Source organism: Megascapheus bottae, chromosome 1 (genome assembly GCF_031878675.1).
Source record: "Megascapheus bottae isolate mThoBot1 chromosome 1, mThoBot2.hap1, whole genome shotgun sequence".
Classification (NCBI taxonomy): Eukaryota; Metazoa; Chordata; class Mammalia; order Rodentia; family Geomyidae; genus Megascapheus; species Megascapheus bottae.
Genome location: NC_143509.1, coordinates 64,250,843 through 64,275,278, shown reverse-complemented (window position 1 = coordinate 64,275,278; position 24,436 = coordinate 64,250,843). Strand labels below are relative to the sequence as shown.

Below are 24,436 nucleotides of genomic sequence, written 5' to 3'. Positions count from 1 at the left end.
GTTATCTGATATATTGTATATATGCATATTTGGTTATTTGAAATCTGATAGGGAAGGGGGGAAAACAAGATGAGGGGTGGGAGTGGAGGGAGGGAAATGGGGACCAAGACATGAGAAAGGATATCAATGTTTGTGAAGTAATGCACCTTCTATCTGGTGAATGTAATGTAGCCCTTCTATTAATTATAATAAAAATATATGGAAAAAAGAATGACAGTCATTCTTATAACTTGTTGTGGTCATATGCCAAGTCCACAGCATATGTGGTCAAAGTGGAGGCCTTCCTACATTGCTATTTTTTTTTCTTACCAGTCCCAGGGCTTGAACTCAGGATCTGAGCCCTGTCCTTGGCCTTTCTCAAGACTAGAGCTTTATCACTTAGCCCAGCACCACTTCCGGCCTTTTCTATGTATGTGGTACCAAGGAATTGAACCTGGGTCTTGGTGCATGCTAGGCAAGCACTCTTATCACTAGGCCAAACTTCTGGCCCCTAGGGCTATTTTTTTTTTCAAATTAAACAGTAAGAGGGGGATTGTAAGAGAAGCAACCAGCAAGAACACAAGTGCTGTACTACAATTTATCTTTTGGTTTGTTTTCTCAATTATACATTTGAAGTTCTTTTTGGAAGGGCTTTTGTAAGTTTTGTTTCTGGGATCATAATTATGTCACTGGTGTCGTGACATTGTGGTTGGCTCATCATTCTTTGCGTTCAATGTTGATGTTAACTGGCAAGTCTATCAACTTTTGAGTTTGGAGATGATTTCAGGGTGTGCATGTGACAGAGAGTAAGACTGCCTCCACCAGCCTCTTGAGTGCGATAGCCACACCCAGCCTAGCTTTGTTGGCAGCAGTGTTTGTTTAAATTCCCACTTAGAAGACATTTGCACATGGAAATAAGCTTACAGAATTGACTTAGCTGTACAGCTAGGTCATGAAGCACATTCCATGCTCTGCACAAAGCAGATGACAGTGTCATAGAGTCGGTCTCATTCACAGCACTGTGAGATACAGCTTTCCTGTGTGAATATGTGCTTGTGTGTAGACAGGGCCATGCAGTTAAAATAAAGAATAATAAGTAAAGAGGAATAACAAGATAATCATTATATCAAGTCTCAGGAATATTCTAAGTTAATCAAAAGTGAAAAGCTGACCTTGGAATTACGCTTCAACAGATAGAGTACCAGCCAAGCAAGTATAAAGCTCTGAGTTCAAATCCTAGTACCATGACAAGAAAAATGTTTATGAATCAGGATTTGTCTATATTTATATATAATACATTATATATAATGTATGAGAACACATAAGTACATGGCTATGTGAGTAGTATATCTGGATCAAAAATTCACAGATACAGAACCAAGTAGAAACTGAACAAACCAATCTAAATGGATAGAATAAGCAATGGGTTTAAAACATAGTTCTAGCCATCTAGTTCTCTCTTAGCAAAACACAAAGTGTGCATTGTCAATAGCTTTTATTCAACACATGAATTTCCTGAGGCCGAAAAGTAGACACGGGATAGGCACAGAAGGCGCTTGTCCACATGTTGTGCAAATTTGGATTGATGTCATATGCTGAAAATCCAAAACATCTCAGATATAGACATCATCCATTTGTCCATCCATCCATCCATCCATCCATCTATCCATCCATCCAAACTATTATAGTCAAAATTAACAACATCCTTCAGTGACTTGAGAATTTATACTAGGTCCCAAGTGTCAGGAATAATTCTTATTATTGAAAATGTTAGAAATGTATAGCATAGGAGGCATAGCTCAACAGTAAGAGTGCCTGTTTAACAAGCACTATGTCCTGAGTTCAAATCCTAGTACTGCAAAAATAAATAAATAAGTCTGCTTAGAATTTTTATAATTTATTGCTCAAAGTTTTTATACTCAGAGTTTTTATAATTTATTACTTTTCCTTGTAAGCCTTACCTTTTCATTGGCAAACCTCAGCTGAATTATTAACATAGTTTCATTTTTAAACTGTTACATTTCTTCAAATATGTACAGTGGCATTTTCTTCAAATTAGGGAGCTGTCAGGCTTTTCATTAATTGAGGAAAAATTTTGCCCCTGTGCCAATACTTGATACGATTTTTGCATTCTATTTTATTTATATCCACCAAAGGGCCTTGCTTTGCAATTTCATTTGATTGCAAAAAGCCCATCCACTGGAATGGGCTGGGAAATGTCAGGGTGGACATCACTTACAGCCACGCTGGGGTGCTATGAATTTTGAGGTGCTTGGATGAAAGCCACACCGGTTACCTGTAGTGTTGAAGCCGAAGAGTAGAGGGCAGGAGACAGCAAAGGCCAAGACCCACACGGCTGTGATCATGAGGGCCACACGCCGACACGAACTCTGCCCGGTGCCATGCTGGTAGTGAACTGGCATGACCACGGCCGTGTACCTGTGAACGCAAGGGTGGACATGTCAGGCCTGAGATGAGATGTGGAACCATTCGGATGACAAGTTGAAAGAGGTTGTTCAAGAGAAACCAGGCCAGCAGAGTGTTGGAGAAGGATTAGCAAAGACTGAGATGACAGAGGTATGGAGAGGAAAAGCAGAGAAAGGAAGGAGGAACACAGACATCAATAAAAGAGCAGCAGGTGTCTGGGAAGCTCCTGAGAGACGTTCCACACCCTTCGTTTGGCAGGCTCTTCATGCAAGTCTAGGGCCTTTCACTTTCCTCCACAGCTTTTCACCTGGTAACATGCCTGCCCTTATGGAAGACGTTTTCTCCCTGCGTGTATCCTAATATAAATTCTACCCTCATCGTGATGAGTGTTCCAACAAATAAAGGTTTTGAAACTAGATCTGAGCAATAGCCGATGGGGCTTATTTTAAAATCTTGTCTTTTTGCTTTTCCACCAGGTGTTAGTCAACCTTCTTCTTAGCAGTGATAAATACTGCAGAGATAAAGGGTTCAGTCCTTGGCTGGCTGGCTCATTACTTGGGGCATGCCCTGGAGCAGGACAGGATGGCACTAGCAGCTACTTCCTCCTCAAGGAAGGTGAGATATGGGGAGCTCAATGATGCACTCAGCATCAGACAGTTGGGGTGACCCTGTAGGGCTAGCTCAACCATGTCTAAGTGCCCCACCCGCCCTGGCTGAAGCACAAAACACTCATTTCCCCAGGAAAGAACACGGGGCAGGAGGATCCTGTAAGTGCAGAGCATTTGTGAATGCTCAGGGGTCCATTTCCTCAATAACTTGATTCTGCTAATTGCCTGGGATGGTGGTGGTGTGTGTGTGGGGGGGGGAGGTGTTAACTGTTGAAAATATAGATTCCTAGGCCATGCCCCTAAAGAGTTTAATGAGGTACTTTTTGAAGGGGAACCCAGGAATGTGTGTGTGTGTGTGTGTGTGTGTGTGTGTGTGTGTGTTATTTGCTTGCCATATTGAGGAGGGAACTCTAGCTCTATCATCCAGCGACATCCCAGCAGAGATGTGTGTTTTTTTTAATTTTTTTTATTGTAATTAGTAAATGGGTTACATGATATTTGCCAGATAGAAGGAGATGTGTGTTTTAAACAAGGGAATGCACGTCCAAACCAAGCTGGAGGACGTCTACATTAAAGAAGACTTCTGTCAAGGATCCCTAAGTTGGGTAAGGAGTGAGAGTCAAGACTACAATTTGTCACTGTCACATTACGCTTCCTCTCCTCCTCCTCCGCCCCCCCCCCCCCCCCCCCCCCCCCCCCCCCGTCTTTTAAAGCTTGATGAAACCGCTAGAATAAAGGAGGCCTTCGGCTCCTGGACGCGTGGCCGTCCCGGCCTCCGCCAGCAGAGGGCACCAGAAGGCAGCGAGACGCCGGCCGGCTCCGCTGGGGTGAGGAGTTCACAGCTCACCCGGGGGCCCGCCCGGAGACGTGGGGGGAGGCCGGGGCGGGGCGCGAGGGGCGGGCCTGCAGGGACCCCGGATTCCTGCCCTGGCGGATTGTGTAGCCTCTGGTTTCCTCTGGGACGGATGACCGGTCTGGTGGCCGAGCGCGAGCGCCCCGCCCCGCCTAGGTTTAGCGAGGAGAGGGAGGCTTGGCCCCGGCCACCTCTGCCCGCAGGCTCCCCTGGCGATCTGGGTGCTCCAGACCCTCCTCCCCTCCTCTCCTTCCTCTCCCTGCTCCTTTAGGGGAGCTTTGGTGACAAGTGGGACTGGGGGTCGCAGTCTCAGCTCTGCGGCCTTCCGGGGAGACTAGACTTGGCTACTCCATTCGAGACACAGTATTACTGTGATCATAAATATCATTATGCTAAGGGATCAGCGATTGTTCATATTAGTGGATTGATGACTCTCTCTGTGCGGGTTTAACTCCTGATTATTGGGGAATATTGGATTTATTTATCAAACTAACAGGCATGCAGGCGTTGCTGGACTGGCTTTATGAATATAATTCACTCAGTCCTACTAATTACTGTTGGAGGTAGCTGCTGTGATGTCTGTTACTCAGATAAGGGAAACTGAGGCCCCGCTAGTTTGATGGACTTGCCTGAAGTCCCTGGTACTTGGGCCTAGATCCTGGACTTGGGGCCAGTTGTGTGGCTCCAGAGCCACGGACTTAGGGTGAGACTCATAGCTGTGTCTGAGTAGTAGGACAGTTTCTAGCCTATAAAGAGGTTGACTGGCTAGAGGTGGGGCGCATTGCACATCTGTAATCCCTGCATTTAGGAGGTGAAAGCTAGAGGGTGGTGAGTTCAAGGTCAGCCTAGGCTATGTATTGAGTCCCTGTCTCAAAAAATAACCCCAAACTGGGCCAGGAGTTTGGCCTAGTGGTAAGAATGCTGGCCTATCATGTATGAGCCCCCCTCCTCCCAGGGATTCAATCCTCGGTACCACATACATAGAAAAAGCCAGAAATGGTGCTATGGCTCAAGTGGTAGAGCTCTAGCTTTGAGAAAGTCCAAGGACAGTGCTCAGGCCCTGAGCTTAAGCCCAGGACTAGCAAAAAAACAAAAACACAAAAACCCCCCAAAACCAACACAAAAAAATAACCCCAAACAATTACAAAACAAAATAAGAGCCCCGTGGAAGTGGGGGAGTGTGTTTAGTAGTAGCATGTTATGGCCCTATGTTCAATTTCCAGCATCCAGAAACAAAACAGAACAATTGCAGACTGGCTTCATCCTCACTCTCCTGCATGTACTAGCTCTGTGACAGTGACAAGCTTAAGCTTACATTCTGGCCTCCAATCTATATGTGTAAAATGCATCAGGGAACCTGCCTTGCTGAATTATCAAGAGGGCTAGTGATAAAGAATGAAAAGCTGTAAGTGCCTGGCACATTGTATATGCTAAATAAACAGTAGTTATTTTGGTGGTTGTGGCTTGTAGCTTCCTGGGAGTTAGGCTTAGCACCAGGAGAGCTCAGGGCATTGAAGAAGTTAGAATTGGGTTTCACTTCACTCAAGAAAACTGTACCTGTAGAGGTGGGCTGCTGCCATTCCCTGCGTCCCCTCCCTAACGCCCCATCCCTAGGGACTCATGAGTGCAATTTAGAAAGTAATAGTGGCAGAGACAGAAGAATTAGATTCCAGTCTCCAACCTGGACAGAAGCTTGTAGAATCCTCTGCAAGCTTTGAACTGCTTAAACGGGTGAACTGTGATTGGCTTCTGACTTCCAGTTGGATCAGGAGCCCAATGCCAATCTCTGGAGGATCTCAGTACCCTGGCAGAGATTGATTTCCAACCAGAATTCTGTCCCACAGCGGGAGAAGGGGTGGGATGGGGGTGGAAGTGAGGAGGGCGCCTCTTTAGGGAAGCTGACAGCGAGTGAGGAGAAGGTGGGAGGAACAGGCTGCCTGGGTGGGAGGCCTTACGCTCACTCCCCTGCCTGGGTTTAATGAGCCCCAGATCTCTGCAAGGGCTGCTTTTCAGCACCTTTTATTTGGTCAGACAGGGGGTTCAATAAATCTTTAGTTCCACGGCCTCCCCTCGTGGAGTTGTTGAAGGAGAAAGCTTTTTGCAAATGACTGGAAAGCCCTTTGCAAATAGAAAGTGCTTATTTAGATGCAAACGAAAGATCCAAGGTGGTGCCTGTGACTCATCTGGTACCTATTGTGCTTGCTGCAAAGACGCGGAGGCTTGCCTGTGTGATGGGTGCCATTTGAGAGCCACTTAAAGAACTCCCTGGTGAATGAATTTGGTTGCATTATTCCTGGGCTCCTCTCTGAGGACTCTTAATTTTCACCGCTTGGTTGTGTTCTTCCTCTTCTGACACTTTCTCAGCCATCTCCCTGAGTTAGCTCTGACCCCCGGATGCAGCAGGAGGGGAGGGGGTTGACCTACTGCGAAGCTATGGAGCCACAAGGTGGGGGCTCAGAGGGAGGATTTCCCTCTCTGCTTTTTTTTTTTTTAATTTTTATTTTAAGAAAAGGCAGCTTTAATCCAAGCATCCAGAGCTGGGCCTAAGAATCTAACGACAATAGTATTACTTGTTTTCAAAAGCCCCTACCCACCACATTTTTTTTTTAAATTATCATCATTTCCTTTTCTTCTCTGTCTCTTACTACCCTGTTATTATAGACCAGGGCTTCATGACCAAAAAATACTGAATCCATTTGGTCAAGTTTGTCAGATTGCTGACTGGCATTGTGTGAAAACCAAGGGTCCGTGTGAATGACTGCATTGCTAATGAATTGACCAGCTATCCTGGCATCACATGAACAGATTTTAATGTGGTGTACTGCAAACTGCTGTGAGGGATAATGGAGGCAGCTTTTTCTGAGGCTTATTTTTCTTGCCTGGAATAGGGAGGGGGCTTCATTTGGAGGTCTGGTGAGGATAGGTCCATAATGAAAAGAAGCCCTTAGGTCCCTGGGATCTAAGGCATGGTTTGTCTTTTCAGGATTCAGGCAGATGGATGCTATGAGTGTTGGGAAATTTCCTATATGGAACAGAAGCCAGTTCAAGCTTTATTTTTGTTCATTGCATTTGAAATGAGGAATGTAAAGATGAGTGTGGGAACCATGGCTGCAGCGCCCCCTCCCGGCTTGCAAACAGTAAAAAGATACCCTCTCAGGATCTACTCAGAATCTGGCTGAATTCTTTGTGATATAATCAGGCTAGTGTAGACAGATAAGTAGCCAGACTCTGGAAATGCTGCCATTACAAGATTTCATTCCCTACAACTGAAGATGGTTCCCAGCACGGACCAGATAAGATTCTGGTCTTACATCCTTAGGGAACCCACTCCCCATAACAACATCAAATATGTCTCTTGAGGCCATAATGATCCCTATTTGATAAGAGGATCAAATGATCAGGACCCTGGCCCAGTCCTCTTCAGAGCTCAGGTTGTCAAGGCATTTGTCAAAGTTGTCAGCACTTTTGGGGAGGGGATGCGGAGGGGATCCTCAAGTTCTTTTTTTCCCCACCCAGTGACCTCATCCTATTGGCTAATATAATCTTGGGACTTGACAACTTTGGGCAAAGCATCAGTAATCCAACTGCCCACCTCAGGCCTGGAGGAAGACTTGCACTTTGCAAATAAACCATCCTTTGCTACCTTCCCACTTGTGCTGCTTTTGCTTTCAGTGGTTCTTTTTCTTCAGTGTCTTTATCTTTGATGCTGTACCCAAAGACCAAGAGGAGCCATCGGATCATCTCATTCACTGATAAACAAACATTGGTAACTCCTTGCCAGCGGCCATTGAATTTAGCTTAATATCCTTTACTCAAGGCTCGATAACAGGCATAGCAGAGAGCTTCACTTAGGGACTTAGGGATTTAGGTTTAACAGAACAGTTTGGGGTGGTAGAACTGACGATAAAGCAAAACAGTTACAGCCAACTACTTCTGTAAATAACCCATTCCCCCAAACATGTACTGAACATCCAGAAATTATACAACGGGCTTAGATATGAGAGCTAAAAATATTATACTGTCTCTATCTCATCAGTTTTTGACAGCTCTATTGAAATATAATGCACATATGGCACAATTAATTCCCTTCCAGTGTACAATTTAATTTTTTCGGTATATTTATGGGATTAGGCAACCATATCCTCTATTTTTAAACTACTTTTCAATGGCATCATTTCTAGCATTGTGGACATTTTTTTTTTTCATTTTCCTTCTCACTTGGAGAGCTAATCCAGGTTGGTATGTGGTATCACCAAAGGAAAGACTTTCCTGAGGGCTCTTGGTGTTTCCATTTTAGCACATGGAAGGAATTTCCAGTTATTGATGAAGAAGTCCCAGCTCTGGACCATGTGAAGAAAGGCCAGCTACATGTGTCACAATGTAGTAATAGAGGAAGCCATGAGGGCTTGGGTTGCTCAATTCAAACTATATAGAAGGAGCCTATGAAGAAGGATGTAAGACAGACCACGAAGAGGATATAGGGAAATCTAGAAAAAGAAGAGGTTGAAATAAATAGACAGAAGCTGGATGCTGGTGTCTTATACCTGTAATCCTAGCTACTTAGGAGGCTGAGAGTTGAGGATCATAGTTCAAAGCCAGCCCGGGGAACTAAAATGCATGAGACTCTTATTTCCAATTAACCACCAGCAAGCTGGAAATGTCACTGTGGCACAAAGTGGTAGAGCACTAGCCTTGAGCTGAAAAGCTCTGGGACAGTGCTCAGGCCCAGAGTTCAAAGCCCCATAACCAAAAAAAAAAAAAAAAGAAAGAAAGAAAAAGAAAGAAAGAGACTGAGCTAGGTACAGTAGGTCATGCCTGTAATCCTAGCTACTCAGGAAGATGAAACCTGAGACGTGACATTCAAAGCCTATTCAATCAGAAAAGTCCGTGAAACTTTATCTCCAATTAACTAGCAAAATGTTAGACTGATGGCACGACTCAAGTGGTAAAGAATTAGCTGTGGACCAGAAAGCTGAGCAAGAACTTGAGGCTATGAGTTGAAGCCTCAGTACCCACACATATAGAAAAAAAAAAAGGACTGAAGCCATAAGTAGGGTCACAAACATGAGGCCTATCCCTGTGGAGTGTGTACTTCTGAGAGTCTGCCATGTAAATTAAGTAGGGGACAGCAAAGAAAAGAATGAGGCAGGTGAATTTGGAACAAAGGTTTTCAAAAGCAGACTCCAAGTAGAGATTGCTTGAGTGTTAAGAAAAGTTCAACTAAACCCAGCATTCTGAACAACATGGTGTCAGTGAGAGTTCATCAAATCAAGATGGTTTGTGTTTGATTTAAAAAAAAATCCCCAAACTCTACAATATTTTGTGTTATAGAAACCAATGTGTTATTCAGGGATGTACAGGTGTAGGTAGGAGTAGCTATAGATAGGGGAATAGGTAGAGATTTGGTAAGGTTAACAAACATCTTATTAATTTAGAGCCCAATAGGCATAAGTTCAAATGTAGGCATGGCCCCAAACCAGCAGTGTGACTTTGGCAAATGCTTTAACTTGGAAGAAATGAAGATTGCATTAGAAGGAAGATTACATGAAGCTACAGGGAGTTTGGCCTCATGGTAGAGTGCTTGCCTAGCATGCATGAAGACCAGGGTTCAATTCCTTGGTACCTCATACACAGAAAAAACTGGAAATGGTGCTATGGCTCAAGTGGTATAGTGCTAGTCTTCAGGAAAAAGCCCAAGGACAGTGCTCAGGGCCTGAGTTCAAGCCCCAGGACTGGCAAAAAAAAAAAAAAAAGATTACATTAAACAATGTTAAGGTGAATTAATCCATGTTAAACCTTAGTATAAGGCAATACATTCTCAATAGATGGCAGATCTTATTTGGGGTTGTCTATTGGAACCATGGAGAGATATTAAGATCTTTAGGAGGGAGAGAAGAGGCAGAAGGAGCAGGAGGCTGTTGAGGACTCAGAGCAACTTCCCTTCCCCAGGGCTTTTACTGGGCATAGAGATGTGGCAATTTTGTCTTAGGCAGTAGAGAGACTGAGAAACAAAGGATCCAGAATAGGGGCAGAGAAGTTGAGTACTTTTGGAGATGGCTGCAGAAAAACATTGGTAGAGAAGAACCCAAATCACAGAAATCCACACCAGCAAACCAAAAGCTGTATTTAAAGCAAAATTCATTGGATGTTTTTAAACCCTAAAAGGAAACCTGTAGATTAGAGTCATCCTTCCTAAAATTGCATTTCTCTGTCCTGAAAAATATAACCATGCTTGCAACTCTCTCCTTCCAAACAAATAAGCAAAACAAGCCCAGAACTTTCTATCAACACAGTCAGCTCACACTTTGTCCTTTTCTACTACCATTTTCTTCCAATTAGAAATCATAAAAGTCCCAAAGGATGTTAGAAAGGCAAACTCAAAATCTTATTTAGGGGAAAGACTAGGAAAGCTTATAGGACAGCTATTTCTTTCCTGGCACAAACAAAAGTTTCTAACAACAACAACAAAAGGGATGGGTGCTAGTGGCTCATGTTTCAGAAGGCTGAGATCTGAAGTTCAGAGATCAAAGCCAGAACAGGAAAGGTGATAAGACCCTTATCTCTACTTAGTACGAAAAAGACAGAAGTGGAGGTTTAGTTCAAATGGTAGAACACCAGCCTTGAGTGAAAAAATTTAGGGACAGTTCCCAGGCCCTGAGTTCAAGCTCTAGTACAGACACAGAGAAACACAGAGACAGAGACAGAGAGAAATAGAAACAGAGCCCTGAGTTCAAGCCCCAGTACAGAAAGGGAGAGGAGAAGAAGGAGGAGGAGGAGGAGGAGGAGGAGGAGGAGGAGGAGGAGGAGGAGGAGGAGGAGGAGGAGGAGACAACAGAGAAAGAGAAAGAGAGAGACAGACAAACAGACAACAGAGACAGAGAGACAGAAAAAAGAATGTGGTCTCAAGCACTCAGCCTGTATTCCCTGCCCCCTCCCTCTTTCCAGCCCACTTTTCTCCCAAGCCAAGAAGGGACCTCCGTGCTCTACCTGTCTATGCTGATGGCACATAGGTTGAGGATGCTGGCTGTACACATCATGACATCCAAGGTGACAAACACATCGCAACAGAAGCGGCTGAAATTCCATACACCACCTGTCACCTAGAGATCAGAGGCAAGAAAGAGGTTAGTGTTTGTTTCAGCAAAGGAACCAGAACCCCATCAGCGACCGGCCTTTCCTCTGCGGCTCGGTGCAGGAGTGAATGTGTCCTCCCAGCTCCTTCTGGTTGGAACCATGACCATGGTTACAGCTGAGCAGATGGGCATAGAGCGTGTCCAGACTGTGTGAGCCTGATCCCTGAGGTACAGACGATCAGTGTTCAAATGGGTGGTCCAGATCACCGAGGGCTGTATTTTCTTAGCGTGCTCCTCGGTAAGGCATGTATTAAGGATGTAGATTTCTTGCATCATCTCTAGACCTAGGGAGCCAGAATCATGGATCTGGGGCCCATGAGTCTTCATTTGCAAATGAACACTCCTAGAGGCATCAAGACTGAGCATCACTGGTCTAGCTCAATCTGAGGTGCCTCCTTGTGCTTCAGTGATGTGCCCACAGATGCAGATACGTCTCCAGATGCACAGCTGATAGTGGAAGAGCTTGGGCAATTTGATGCCCAAACTGCCTCTTGGAAGCTTCTTGCCTTGTAGAGAACTCACCACATACTCAGGAAAGAAGCTATGAACAGGTGTGTCCTAAAATGGATCTCCAAAGTAGAAATCCCTCTGGTGTCCCCAAACAACATCTAAAAAAAATCTGTGTAGATGAAGTCCACACTCGTGGGGCTACCTTTCACTCATGTGACCCCCTCAACTACTTCCTAATCATCCAGAAGTGGGGACTAGCTGGACCCAGGAAGGGAAATGGAGCAGGATTCTCTACTTGAAAAGACTGGCTATGACCTCATGTACTTCATTTCAGTTCAAACTCCATAATCTCCTCTGGGTAGCTCTTAGAAAACACTAGAAATTTAAGTTGTTCAATTTTATTGCTGTTTTCGTGTTTTTTTTTTTTTTGAGACTTTTACATAACCTAATTAAAGCAGGAAGATTTGTCAGGGAGATTATCACTCTGAATGTCTATAAACCGACATCCCTGGGCCCTGAGGCTTTGGGCATTTGCCAGGCTCCTGCCTGTGGGGCTGCCATTCTGGGGGATCTGGCCTGTCAAAGAGAAGTCTGTGAAACTTCCTGCTCCCACATGTAGCTGTGTTCGTGGTGGACTTCCTGAGCAGCCCCAATGGCTATTCAAAAAGGAAGGAAAGGAGAACGGGAGAGGAGAGAGGAAGGAGTTTTTCTCACCAAGACTCCTAATGTGACCCAGTCTCTTGATTGTTCCTTTCTGTTTTATACAAATAAATCAAGGACCTAAAAGTCCACCCGTCCTACTTACTTAACAACTTCCCCTTGGATTTATTTCCTGCTAAAACTTCTATTTTATTTCCATATTTGGTCATCTCTAGAGGTTATTTTTGCACTAGCCAAAGATTTTGTTGGTGTTGTCAACAGCAATGATAAAGAATTAAAACAAGTGTAGGACAGTCACATTTTTTGTTTACTTGGTTGTGGATTTACTTTCTGCTAGTTTGTTGGCTCTGTATAAATATAGACCTAATATAAGTTCTGAGGAATTCAGAGAATGAAAGAAACTCTTGTAAAAAAGGAGATGGAAGGACTCTGATACACAGAGTGGTAATCACACCATGATTTAGGAGAGGCAGGAGAGTGAAAGACAGTTCTGCTCATTACACAGCACAGTCAGAAGCTATAAAAGCTTCTTTCTGAAGTTAAATTTTGAATACTAAATTTCATCTCAATATATCTACTGTGCAACTTATGCTTTAAACTTGGAAGAAAGCTACTTAAAAAATAATTGTGTTTGTGACTGTGTATCAGGATAGTGTTTGTAAAAGTAGAAAGGACAATAGTCAACCCAATTCCTTCATTCATTCACTCATTCATTTGTTCATTCATTCACATATTCCTAAGGAAAGTACTTGCGAAGCTTTCACAGCTCATAAAGGAGTGTATAGTATGTGTGTGAAGAGGAGCTACGAAATATACCATCTGATCAATCTTTGAAGAACTTACAAAGTAACTGAAGAAGGATTTTTGAATACACTAACTAGAGACTAGTATGAGAGCACAAAACCATAAATATAAATGAACATTTATTGAAAATTTACCCTAAATTAGTCACCTGTTCATATACCCATCCCAGAATTTCTTTTTTATTAATTTATTAAAAATATCTTTAAATAGTTGTCCAAAGGGATTTCAATTCAATATGTTGTTTTGTGTGAGTACAATGCACCTTTGGTCAATGTTTCCCCTTTCACCATTCTCTCCCAATTCTATCCATCCCTTCATGTTACCTGGATTCCAGAAATTTCTATAAGACTTTTGAAATTTCATCCTTTGAAATTGTGCTTTTCTATATGTGCTTTAGAGATTTTTTTTTTCCTGAGGACTAATTGGATAGATTAAATAATTGTTGCTTAGCCACCTTGATAATAACAGAATCATTTGCTTATTCACTATGGCTTACTGGGCAGGGAGCAGGCATGAAAATACATTCTGCATTCATACTAAAAGCTACCATTTATTGAATGCTTACTAAGCAGCTAGTGTTCTATGACTATCTTACATAGTATGGAGCTGAAAGTTCTCTGAAGAACCTGAATTTTTCCTAAGGATCCAACTGATTTTTTTTTATCCTATATGTGGACAGATGGAATGTTGTTGGTTGAAAACCAGCATCTTGGATTATCATAGTATCTAAATTTACTTTCAACCTTTGTATTTGATCTAACATTCTCATGATTGTTAGGTAAACCCCTTACAGTTTATTGCTAAGTTTAGCACATCTCCAGCCTCCACCAACCCTAAAGCTAAGAATACTACAAACAGCATCTGGTATCTACAGCAGAGATCTCCCACTTGGCTGTTACCCACCTAACACCCCCACCAATATATTAGTTGAATATATTGATTTATGACTTTCTTTGTTCTGCGGCTATGAACGCTCATGTCACTTCTTCCATGGCAGATCGTATCGTGCAGGGTAACTTGAAACGTTCATATTTGGCTCAGAATTAATCTATTTTCTTATTTCCTTCAAAGCAGAGTCATTATTTCTGCATTGACAGAACGGTTATTATTTTCATCACAGAGAAAGCAAGCTGAGAAAGGCTCAACCCACTGCCAAAGGGCACATAGGTAGTAAATGCAGACCTTGCACTGGTATGGAGGTAGTTAATACCTGCTACGGGAAAGTAACACCCAGGAAGGGGCAGCTATTGGGGAAGAAAGGGAAGGAAGAAAACAAGGTATCCTCAGGGATGTTTGTGTGACAGTCCGTATCTGTTCTTCTTAGGAAACGAGGTCCTTCCTGATCACCTCTTTCACAGGGCTGCAAAACAGCAGTGCAAAAGACAATGGTGGCTGCTGCCACCATTTGGGGGCTGAGAAGACACACACAGCAGCTTTCTGTACTGCCTCTTTCATGAAGGGCTCAAGTTGTCTTCTTCCAGGCCACTGGAATGCAACCACTGCTCTGGCTTTGCTGTTTTCTCTGTCTCCAGAATCTGCCATCCAAATTCCCCTTCTCTCCTTCATCTCAGCTAAGTGTCAAGAAGAAAACAACCTGATTAGATGATTAAAGTAATCCCCACTAAGGTGCCACTGCTTAGCCTTCCCTGGAGCTTTCCTCATTAAAATGAATCTGTAATTGGTGGGGCTTAAAATGGAAAAAAATTGTATACATATATATATATCTAGCAGTCCTCCATACTAAGTAAATAAATAATAATAATAAAGAATCAATAAAGAGCTGCAAAGGGTTAAGACTATGCCAAGTAACCTGCACAGACAATCTCACAGTAACTCAATGAAATAAATATGATGTCCACTTTACAAATAAAGGGAAACCTAGTTGGGATTGCAGGGGGCGTTATTAGCTTGAGGGTACAACAACTAGTAAAAGGAGATGGAAGTCCAGTCCTCTTGTATCAACCATGATTCTATTCTGCTTCCCAAAGGTCTGGGCACACTATATACTGCCTAACAGCTCTGCTAGCACCAGAGAGAGATAGAGAAATGAGAGAGGAGGAGGGACAGAGGAAGGGAGGATATTTGTCTACTCATTACCAATAGATACATGATTTACTGAGTGTGCACTCTGCCTGATACTTAGCTTGTATCTCAAATTGAATTAATTGTTTTTGTTCTGAAGACCTCAGTGCATGGGTGTAGAGGGTGTTGTGTATGCATATGTCTGGGGAACAAACTGAGGGTCCAGAAGATGCTAAGAAAATAACTGTCATATAATGTGATGAGAGCTGACGGTAAGGTTAAAAGTGGTAGAAAAATCATGAAAGGTAAAGTGATTTTTTCTTAAAATTAAAGTAGAAAAAAAGAAATCTGATTGATTTAAGACTCTTTAGAGACATGATTTTTTTCACTTAAATTCTGATGAATAACTCACTTCAGAATTATAGGCAGCCAGGTGGTGTTACTCTCACTTGCTAATGAGTATAACTGACTCCCGTTGGCAATACAGAAGGTAGGGAGTAAGCAGGAAAGAGTCTTCAGGTACTGACTTGGCTATTGATTTTCAACAGACACAGCCTGAGGCAGCAATTCCCAAATTTACTGATTATAAGGCTGTACCTCCCAAATCACTTATTAAACAAATGAGTTGCAGGCCTCATGCCAAATCAGTCCCTCAAATGATCCTTACTGCCTGGGAGATTTGAAGAACATTGGTCTTGGAGGCATAATAATACCTTCAAAAAATATTTGTTCCTGAACCAGGGTTCCTCAAACATTCTTTTTTTCTTTTTGAGACAGGTGTATGTACCTCAGGTTGGCCCTGAGTTCTCAATCCTGCCTCAGTCTCCTAAATACCAAAATTATGGGTTTTCTACCATACTGGTTATGTTTTGTGTTTTTTATTTGTTTTGTTTTATTTGTTTTTGTTGTGCTGAGAATAAAACCCAGATCTACCCAATGCTAGAAAAGCATGCTACCATCAGCCATGCCTCCAGACATTTTAAGTATTGTTTTGTCTTTTTCATTTGTGCTTTTTAAATAATTTTTTATTGTGATTAATAGAAAGGATACATTATATTCACCAGATAGAAGGTGCATAACTTCACAAACATTGATACCCTTTCTCATGACATGACCATTTGTGTTTTTAAGCAGAATCTTGATATATAGCCCTAGCTGGCCTGAAATTTAGTAGATTACTCAGTCTAGCCTTGAACTAGGGATCTTTCTACCTCAACCTCTTAGTGCTGGGAAAACAGGCATGTACTTCTCATCCATCTTTGAAGAATCATTATGCCATGGATTTTCGTGGCTTCACATCTTTTCTCAGAAGAATATTTTTGAATGTATGAATAAAAACAAGTCCCACAGTGCAATACAAACTGTACTAATTATCTTGAATTACAGTTAATAAAATAGCTTAAATATATGTACTTCTTTAATAATTTATTAACTCACAAGATCTAGTGGAAAATCCCAGATTCCTCTAATTTCAAAGTCATGATGAATATAAATAATATTTCAAGATGTCTATAACAGCTACAATGTGACTTTGTTGCTGAAGGTCAATTCAGCTGTTTCAGTTCTTGAATTCAGGAAGATAATTTAGGAAAGAAAGTGATAGGAGAGTTTATTTGGAAAAGAAAATTTCTTTTTAAAATTTCCAGTATTCCTCTGGGCTTGCTTGATTAACACTCTGATTCTACTACTTGAGCTATACCTCCAGTCTGCTTTATTTGCTTATTTTGGAGATAGAATCGCAAGGATTTTTCTGTCTAAGCTGACCTTGAACCTCAGTTTTCTGGATTTCAACCTCCTGAGAAAGTAGAATTAGAGGTATGAGCCACAAATGCCCAGCTAAAAGAATATATCTTCAATAGATTTCTAGGGTTAGAGTGGCTGGTCATTTTCACCCTGGCATAGGTTTTTATGGAAGTTTAAAGGCTTAGAGAGTGAAGTCCTTCCCAGAATTCGCCCACCAGGCACAGGACTGGTGAGATTTATAGAATTATCAGATCCATCTGTCCCTAGAGTCTGGTTCACAGTCCTGGGTCTTGGTTTCATTACACTAAAGAGCTAGTATTTCATATGCTGTTTGTTGTAGATCTTAGGCTTGAAGAAAGCCTTTAATTAATTCTTAGGTGTGTAGGGCATTCAAAAACATTTTTTGACATCCTCATGGCCTTGGAGTATTTGAACCTTTCCTTGTATGTATACCAGTCCTAGATTTTGATCTCAGGACCTCTCGTTCTCACTTGACTTTTTCACTCATGGTTGGTGCTTTTCTGGTTTCTTTCATTTTCTTATTCTTTATTTTTACTATAACGATGATGTACAGAGGGTTTACAATTATGTAAGTAGGTAAACAGTGCATTTCTTTTTGGCCAATGTCACCCCTTCCTTCCCCACTCTTTCTCACTTCCTGCTTTTTTTTTCTAATGGAGATAAGAGTCTGTTGAACTCTTCTGCCTCGGACTTGCTTCAGACCGATCTTCAGATCTCAGCCTCCAGAATAGCTACAATTACTGACATGAACTACTGATGTCCAGATTGAGTTGGGAAGTTATAGTGACCATATTTTCTTTCAGAAACCTCATGATTTCTTCCTTCAGTTTAAGTTCTTTTGGCACATCACTTATGGCTGGCAGCTTCCTATCACTTTGAAAATATAAACACTTGTACTTTGGTGACATTAAGGATTTCTTTGGCTAGAGCAAAAGTGCTCAAGTTCAGCTTAATGAAAATAAAGGAATAATTTTATTTGCATACATACAAGATGGAGAAAATCCTTAGGTGTTCTAACAGAATGGATTTTGACTGTTTGGTGAGATCTCTGAGGACCAAAACTAGAATTGCTTCTCAACTTCTCATTCTATTTTGCTGCCTCATTTATAGTTTCCTTTTTCTCTTTCTTTCTTTCTTTCTTTCTTTCCTTTCTTTCTCTCTCTCTCCTTCCTTCCTTCCTTCCTTCCTTCCTTCCTTCCTTCCTTCCTTCCTTCCCTCCCTCCCTCCCTCCCTCCCTCCCTCTTTCTTTCTTTCTTTCTTTCTTTCTTTCTTTCTTTCTTTCTTTCTTTCTTTCTTTCTTTCCTTTCTTTCTTGGAGGAGGAGAGGTTGCTGTGAGGCAAGAACAAGATTTCTAACTTCTTTGAATTTTAATCTTCTCATCTGTAAAAATGGGAGTGTGGAAGATTCTCAAACGTTGTTTGGGGAGATGACAAGGTGGCCGCACAGGTTAACTGAAGATGCATTGGGGCTGGAGGCTTATTCCTAAGGGGAAAGAAAGAATCAGCAGCCCACCATCCTGAGAGGCTACAGTCCATGGGAGGGTCAGTTTCAAACAAACTGATGACAGTGTGACAAACTGCCTACAGAGAAGAGGAGAAGAGGAAAGGAGGGTTGGGGAAGTACTAAAGCATGCTGGCCAGGTAATGGACAGGTGGTTTCTGAGACCTGTTGTTTGCTCTTCTGATCAGCGTTTACTTTTACTTTGTTAAACTCTTCATTACCTTACTGTAACTGCTCTGTGCCCTGCTGTTCCTGGTTTTATTTCTATACTGTCAGAGAACACTCTCATATCCTTCCATTGTAACAGGTGCTTAAAATCTCTTGCTGAAAAGTATTGACTTCTTACTGTAGCTCATGATGTTAACTTAAACCAGAAGAAGAGCTTGGATCCTTGCTACCATATAATATATATTATATATATATTATGTCTCTGTTCTAGGTTGTTCTCTTTATAGTTATTTTGCAATCATCTTAGGTTCCAGGAATAACATGAGTGGTTGATCATTTTTATGACAAGGGACCAAAACTACTTCTATAGGACAACAAAGTTCCCTCAGGACAGATGACCCAGCAGGCAGATTTATTTATCTTGACCAGCAATGACAATGTTAAGGACAATACTAAGAACCTTTCCCCAAACAGAAGAAGGAAATAACCAGTTAGGCTGTACTTCACAAGATTGTTCAATAGCAATATGTATCTTTTCCTTATTCTTATCTATTGAAAGCTAAAGCTGTGTCTGTAATCTGAGAATAATTGAAAGCAAACCTATGGTGCCATTTCCCCATGGTTGCCCAGGCCACATAAGAAGTCTTTTTCTGTGCTTCATCATCATGTCTCTACTGGAAGTATATGGGTGAGTGAACTGGCCTGACATGTAGAAGTCCAGGAGTTTAGGAGCCTAAAATTTAGGTTTCACAATTACTACAGAATACTGGGGCCACTGTACAACCTCTAGCTTGGTACCTCTGACATAGACCTAGGTGGTATCTTTAACAAGCCGAAGGGTTAGCTTGGAGCAGTCACAGTTCAGGTGCACAAGAATGGTGGAGGAACTCATTTAAAAGATAGACATCAGGGCAGGGGCATGGAGGTCCACATTTGTAAAATCAGCACTCAGAAGGCTGATGCAGGAAAATCAGGGCCAGCCAGGACTATATAGAGAACTCCAGTCTCAAAAATCAATCAATCAATCAATCAATCAATCAATCACAATCAGTTTGTCTGTCTACCTACCAACCTACCAATCTAAACGATTTTAAGACTTCATCCCATGGAGCGCTTTTATTTAGGAATTTTCTGTACCTGAATAACCCTTACTGCAAAGATGATAGAGCAAACTTCCAAAGTCCTCCCCCCACCCCCAGTTCTAAAAGCCTATGACTTTTAAGAAAATGCAGTTTGTGAGAATTTCTTTCTTTGTTCCAGTTGAAGAGGTACTAAGTTGCTGTCATCTGTTTTTGTTTGTTTGTTGTTGTTGCTAGTGTTTTTTTTTTAGCTATGGTAAAGCTCCCCTTTATTTTTAATAATCAGTATCATTACAAGGTTTAATAATCAGTATCATTACCTGGATCACTTTTTTGTGGGGGGAGGTATATCTTCCTGATCAAACCCACTCTGTTCCATTTTATCTAATTTATTTTTTCTTAATCATCTTCTTAATTTTATTTTCCTTCCCTCCCTCCCTTCTTCATCCCTCCCTTCCTTTCTGTCTTTTTGGTTTTCTGAGACAGGTCTTGCTCTATAGCTCAGACTTGCCTGAAACTTACAATCCTCCTGCCTCAGGCCCTCAAGTAATGGGGATAGTGCTGTGTACCCCAATACCCAGCTTGCTTGTGTACATTTCTTATTCCTTGAATCTTTTCTTCTATCTATATCAGCACCCAAGTACCTCTGAGTTTAGTATAAATGCCTCTCAACTTATGAAAGGATTATGTCTCACCGAACCCATTGAGTCAAGAGGAAATGGAAGTAGTTAATTAGGGCAGAGGTCTCTGGTATAAAGTAGGATTAGGAAATGACACAAGTCTAATAGTCAGCATGAGACTGCAGGCCTGAGTGATGAGTCCCCTGATTTGGTAAGAATGTGTGCTGTGTAAACCTCTAGCCAGCACCTGCTTCTGGGAGTGGTTATCGGATGTGAGATACATGGATGCCTCATAGATACGCCAACTTGGGCAGTCCCACCAGTAGATGATTGTAAAAACTTAAGGAATTTCTTCCAAAAGTCTTCTAACAAAAAGTTTCCTAAAGATCTCCTAGACAAAGGCTTGCAATGATCAACCATCTCTTGGGATCCTTCCTTGTGGAAACTTTGGTATTCTCTTCTTTCAAAAATAATTTCTAGTGAACTCTCTATTTGTGAATTTCATTTTTCAAATTTGTAAGACAAAGGATTCCCCCTACCTCTAGCCAAGAACCTAATACTATCACAACCGAAACCATTCATAAGTTGAAAATAAACTTCATCCAACCAACCTGTCAAACACCACTATGATAGTATTCCATCCCCTTGGGATAGCACTGCTGGCTGGAAGCTATGGCTTGTGATTGCTTCCCCACACTGCCACGTGTGGATATCCCAGCGAGAGATGAGAATTCAACATTTGAAGTATGGTTTCTAAGGTACTGGGGGCATGGCCTGGTAAGAGCAAGGCCCTGAGTGCAAATACCGATGTGTCCTAAAGGGAAATTACAGAAGAGTGGAGCACAGCTTCTACTGGGTGCCTGTGGCTTTCCCACCTTGTGAGCCTATAAGTTTAACTAAGCTGGGGACTTGTCTGTATTTCATATGTTTCCCTTGCTGTTTTTTTCCTCTCTGTCCTGGTATAAGAGCATTAATCACCACAAAAGGTGTTTAGCCAAGTGGAACAAAATGGGATAGCTGTGCCTGAAGAGGAATCTCCTCACAGACTGCAGTCTGGAAAGCAGGAAATTAAAAACTTGAGAGGAAACATGAGCTAGAACTCTTGTATATGGCATAAAAAACAGTTTTCCAATGAATGTCACACATTGAATTGAAGAGCAGCCAGACCGGGGTGCTTTGAAATACAGCTTGAGAAGTGGTCTGCATGGTTTTGTTTCAACTTCTCTGCTAGGACTGAGGACACAGAACAGTGAAGAGGCTCAGTGGCTGACCTCTGCAAGTCCCTGTGTTGTGGCTCAAGTTCAGGTCCTGTGTGTCTGAGTAAGATGACAGTAAGACCCATGAGTGCTGACTGTGGTTCATATAGCCTGCCTTGGGCCTTCTTCTCAAGTTTCTGGATTCCACTAATTCTTGAGGTGCTGATGTGTTTCATGAGAAGAATATATACCCTATGTAAAACATTTTTGGGGAGTGGTGGCGGTGGTGGTGGTAGTCGGGTCTCAACTTAAGACTTTGTGCTTGCCAGGTAGGTGCTCTACCACTTGAGCCATGCCTCCAGTTCTTTTTACACTGGTTATTTTCAAGGTAGAGTTTTATTGTCTCTGGCTGCCATCCTCCTATTTCTGTATCCCCTTGTTACTAGCATGACAGGCATAGGCCACCAGACCCAGTAATTGTCTGGGCATCCCTTAACTATAACTCACCCTCCCCATCTCTGCATCCTAAGTAGCTAGGATTATAGGCGTGAGCTTCCTTGCCCAGCATGTGCTGATTGTTTTTGCTTTCTGCATGTGTATGTGTGGACAGAGACTGATCTATTTCAGGCATTTGTACTAGTGGGAAAGAGAGGAATAGCTCACCATGCTTAGCCTTTTCTCTTGAGAAAAAGCTGAAGCTGGCCTAGAACTGTTATCCTCCTGATCTTAACCTCCCATTTGGCTCAGAATAATAAATGCTCACTCATGGACTAAGTTATTAGTTGAGAAAGGATCTGGCTTGTGTGGCATAGCTATCCTCAAACTATCATCTTACTGATCTTTGCTTCCTAAAAGGCTAGAATTACAGGAGTGAGCCACTGATATCTCACTTAATCTTTTTTTGTCTTGCTAATCACTTTGATTTTTATGATGTATATTAATTGTTCAAATAGAGAGGCTTTATTGTGCTATTTTTTTTTTTGCCAGTCCTGGGCTTGGGCTCAGGGCCTGAGCACTGTCCTTGGACTTTCTCAAGGCTAGAGCTCTACCACTTGAGCCTCAGCACCACTTCCGGCTTTTTTCTATGTAGGTGGTACCGAGGAATCAAACCCGGGTCTTCATGCATGCTAGGCAAGCACTTTAACCACTAGGCCAAACTCCCGGTCCCTATTGTGCTATTTTTATACATGCATACAATATACTTTGCTCATATTTACTCCCTAGATTACTTCTTTTTTCTTTCTTTCTTCTTTCTTTCTTTCTTTCTTTCTTTCTTTCTTTCTTTCTTTCTTTCTTTCTTTCTTTCTTTCCCCTCCCTTCTTCTTCCTTCCTTCCTTCCTTCCTTCCTTCCTTCCTTCCTTCCTTCCTTCCTTTCTTCCTTTCTTCCTTCCCAGAGTACTGGGAGTAACGTTGTGTACCACCATGTCCGACTCTCTCTCCCTCTCTCCCTCCCTCTCTCTGTCTCTCTGTCTCAGTCTCTGTCTCTCTCTGTCTCTGTCTCTCTGTCTCTGTCTCTCTCTGTCTCTGTCTCTCTGTCTCTGTCTCTCTCTGTCGCTGTCTCTCTGTCTCTGTCTCTGTCTCTTTCTTTTTTGCTGGTCCTGAGGCTTGTCAAATGTGCATACAATATAATTCTATGAAAATCAGCTCCCAGCCTATTTTTCCCTTCCTACCACATCAAACTGGGCTCTTTTTCATCCCCCTCTTATGTCTTTTTTTTTTTAATTTAAGTTTCACATATGAGAGAAAATGTTGTAATTGTTTTTCTGAGTCTGGCTTGTTTCACTTCACATCCATCCATTTTCCAACAAACATCATCATTTTTTTCTTCTTTTATATATGAATAATATTCCATGTGTATCCATCACTATTTTTTTATCCATCTAGTGCTTTTTGGGCAGCTGGGCTAATTACATAGTTTGGTGATTGTCAATGGTGCTAAACATGGCTGTGGAGGTTTCCTCAGTATATGCTAACTTACATTCTTTTGGATATGTGCCTAGGAGTGGAATAGCGGTGTCATATGTCAGTTTATTTATTTATTTTTATTTCTTAAGGAGCCTGGTTTCCATAGTGGCTGCACTAATTTACATTCCTCCCAAAATTTGTTTTCTTTTAATATTTTCTCCCTAGCATTATTTTGGCCAAGCCACTTTTTTTTTGTAACTGGTGATTAGCAAGTACTGGAGACTTCTAGAAATTCTGAAGCATGGATTTTCCCTTTTGTTTGATTAGCATGATGTAAACATGAGAGGCCTATGGCTTAGCTCTTTACTTGTGGATAAAGTTAATATACTGACGGTGGCAAAGCTGAGAGAACTGCAGGAAAACGGAGCTGATCCCAATGCACCTGTAGCCTGTGTTATCCCAGAACTTTCTAAAGTTTTCAGTGGGAGAGTTAATTCATTGTTTACCATTTAAGCAAATTGGGGTTGAGGCTTTTTAGTGTACAATTAGTTATGTCTAAATGGAGATATGTATAGACCATAATTTTCAGTTTTCAAAGTACTCCCTCAGGGAAATGTTTGTGTCATTTCCATTTTATTCACTCACTTTCAGGTCTTCGAACTCCTGTTTCGGAGTCATTCTAATAAATGACCATTCAAACCAGTGAATTCCAACGGAGGCATTACATGACAGCAATTCCTAACTCCCATATTTTCTTGTTTAATAAAATCTAAATATTGTTATCATTTTCTTTTTTTTTCAGATAAACTAGGTTTCATAATTCACTTCTGACCAGTTAGACTGAGATCCATGACAGAAATGCCTCAAGCCCAGCCATACCAGTGAAACTCCTCTCAGTCTCTCTCTCTCTCTCTCTCTCTCTCTCTCTCTCTCTCTCTCTCTCTCTCTCTCTCTCTCTCTCTCTCTCTCTCTCTCTCCACAAGACTCATCTCCAATAAAGGACTTGAAAAAGACAGAAGTGGTGCTGTGGCTCAAGTGGTAGAGCACTGGTCTTAAGCATAGAAAGGCTCAGGGACAAAGATCAGGCGCTGAATTCAAGCAAAGGACTGGCAAAAAAGGAAAATTGGTCCCTAATAATACCATAGACAGCTAAATCAATAGCAACAGAATTCTGGTGAAGGGAGAACTCTCCTATTTGTTTAAATCACAGCTAACCAAGTTTTCCAACATTTGTAGTTCAAACATTCCTAACTCATACATATTAGTGT

General features: G+C 41.8%; 1 protein-coding gene across 3 annotated transcripts in view; it reads right to left on the bottom strand.

The window, feature by feature from the left end:
• The window catches only part of Drd3 (dopamine receptor D3), a 48,631-nt gene that overhangs the window by 10,700 nt on the left and 13,495 nt on the right, over positions 1–24,436 (bottom strand). For all 3 annotated transcript variants that reach the window (XM_090332317.1, XM_090332321.1, XM_090332323.1), the window contains 2 exons: positions 10,855–10,967; positions 2,276–2,418 (listed from right to left, as the gene is read on the bottom strand). In XM_090332317.1, coding sequence (XP_090188443.1) covers positions 2,276–2,418; positions 10,855–10,967 — 256 coding nt within the window. The remainder of the gene's footprint in view (positions 1–2,275; positions 2,419–10,854; positions 10,968–24,436) is intronic.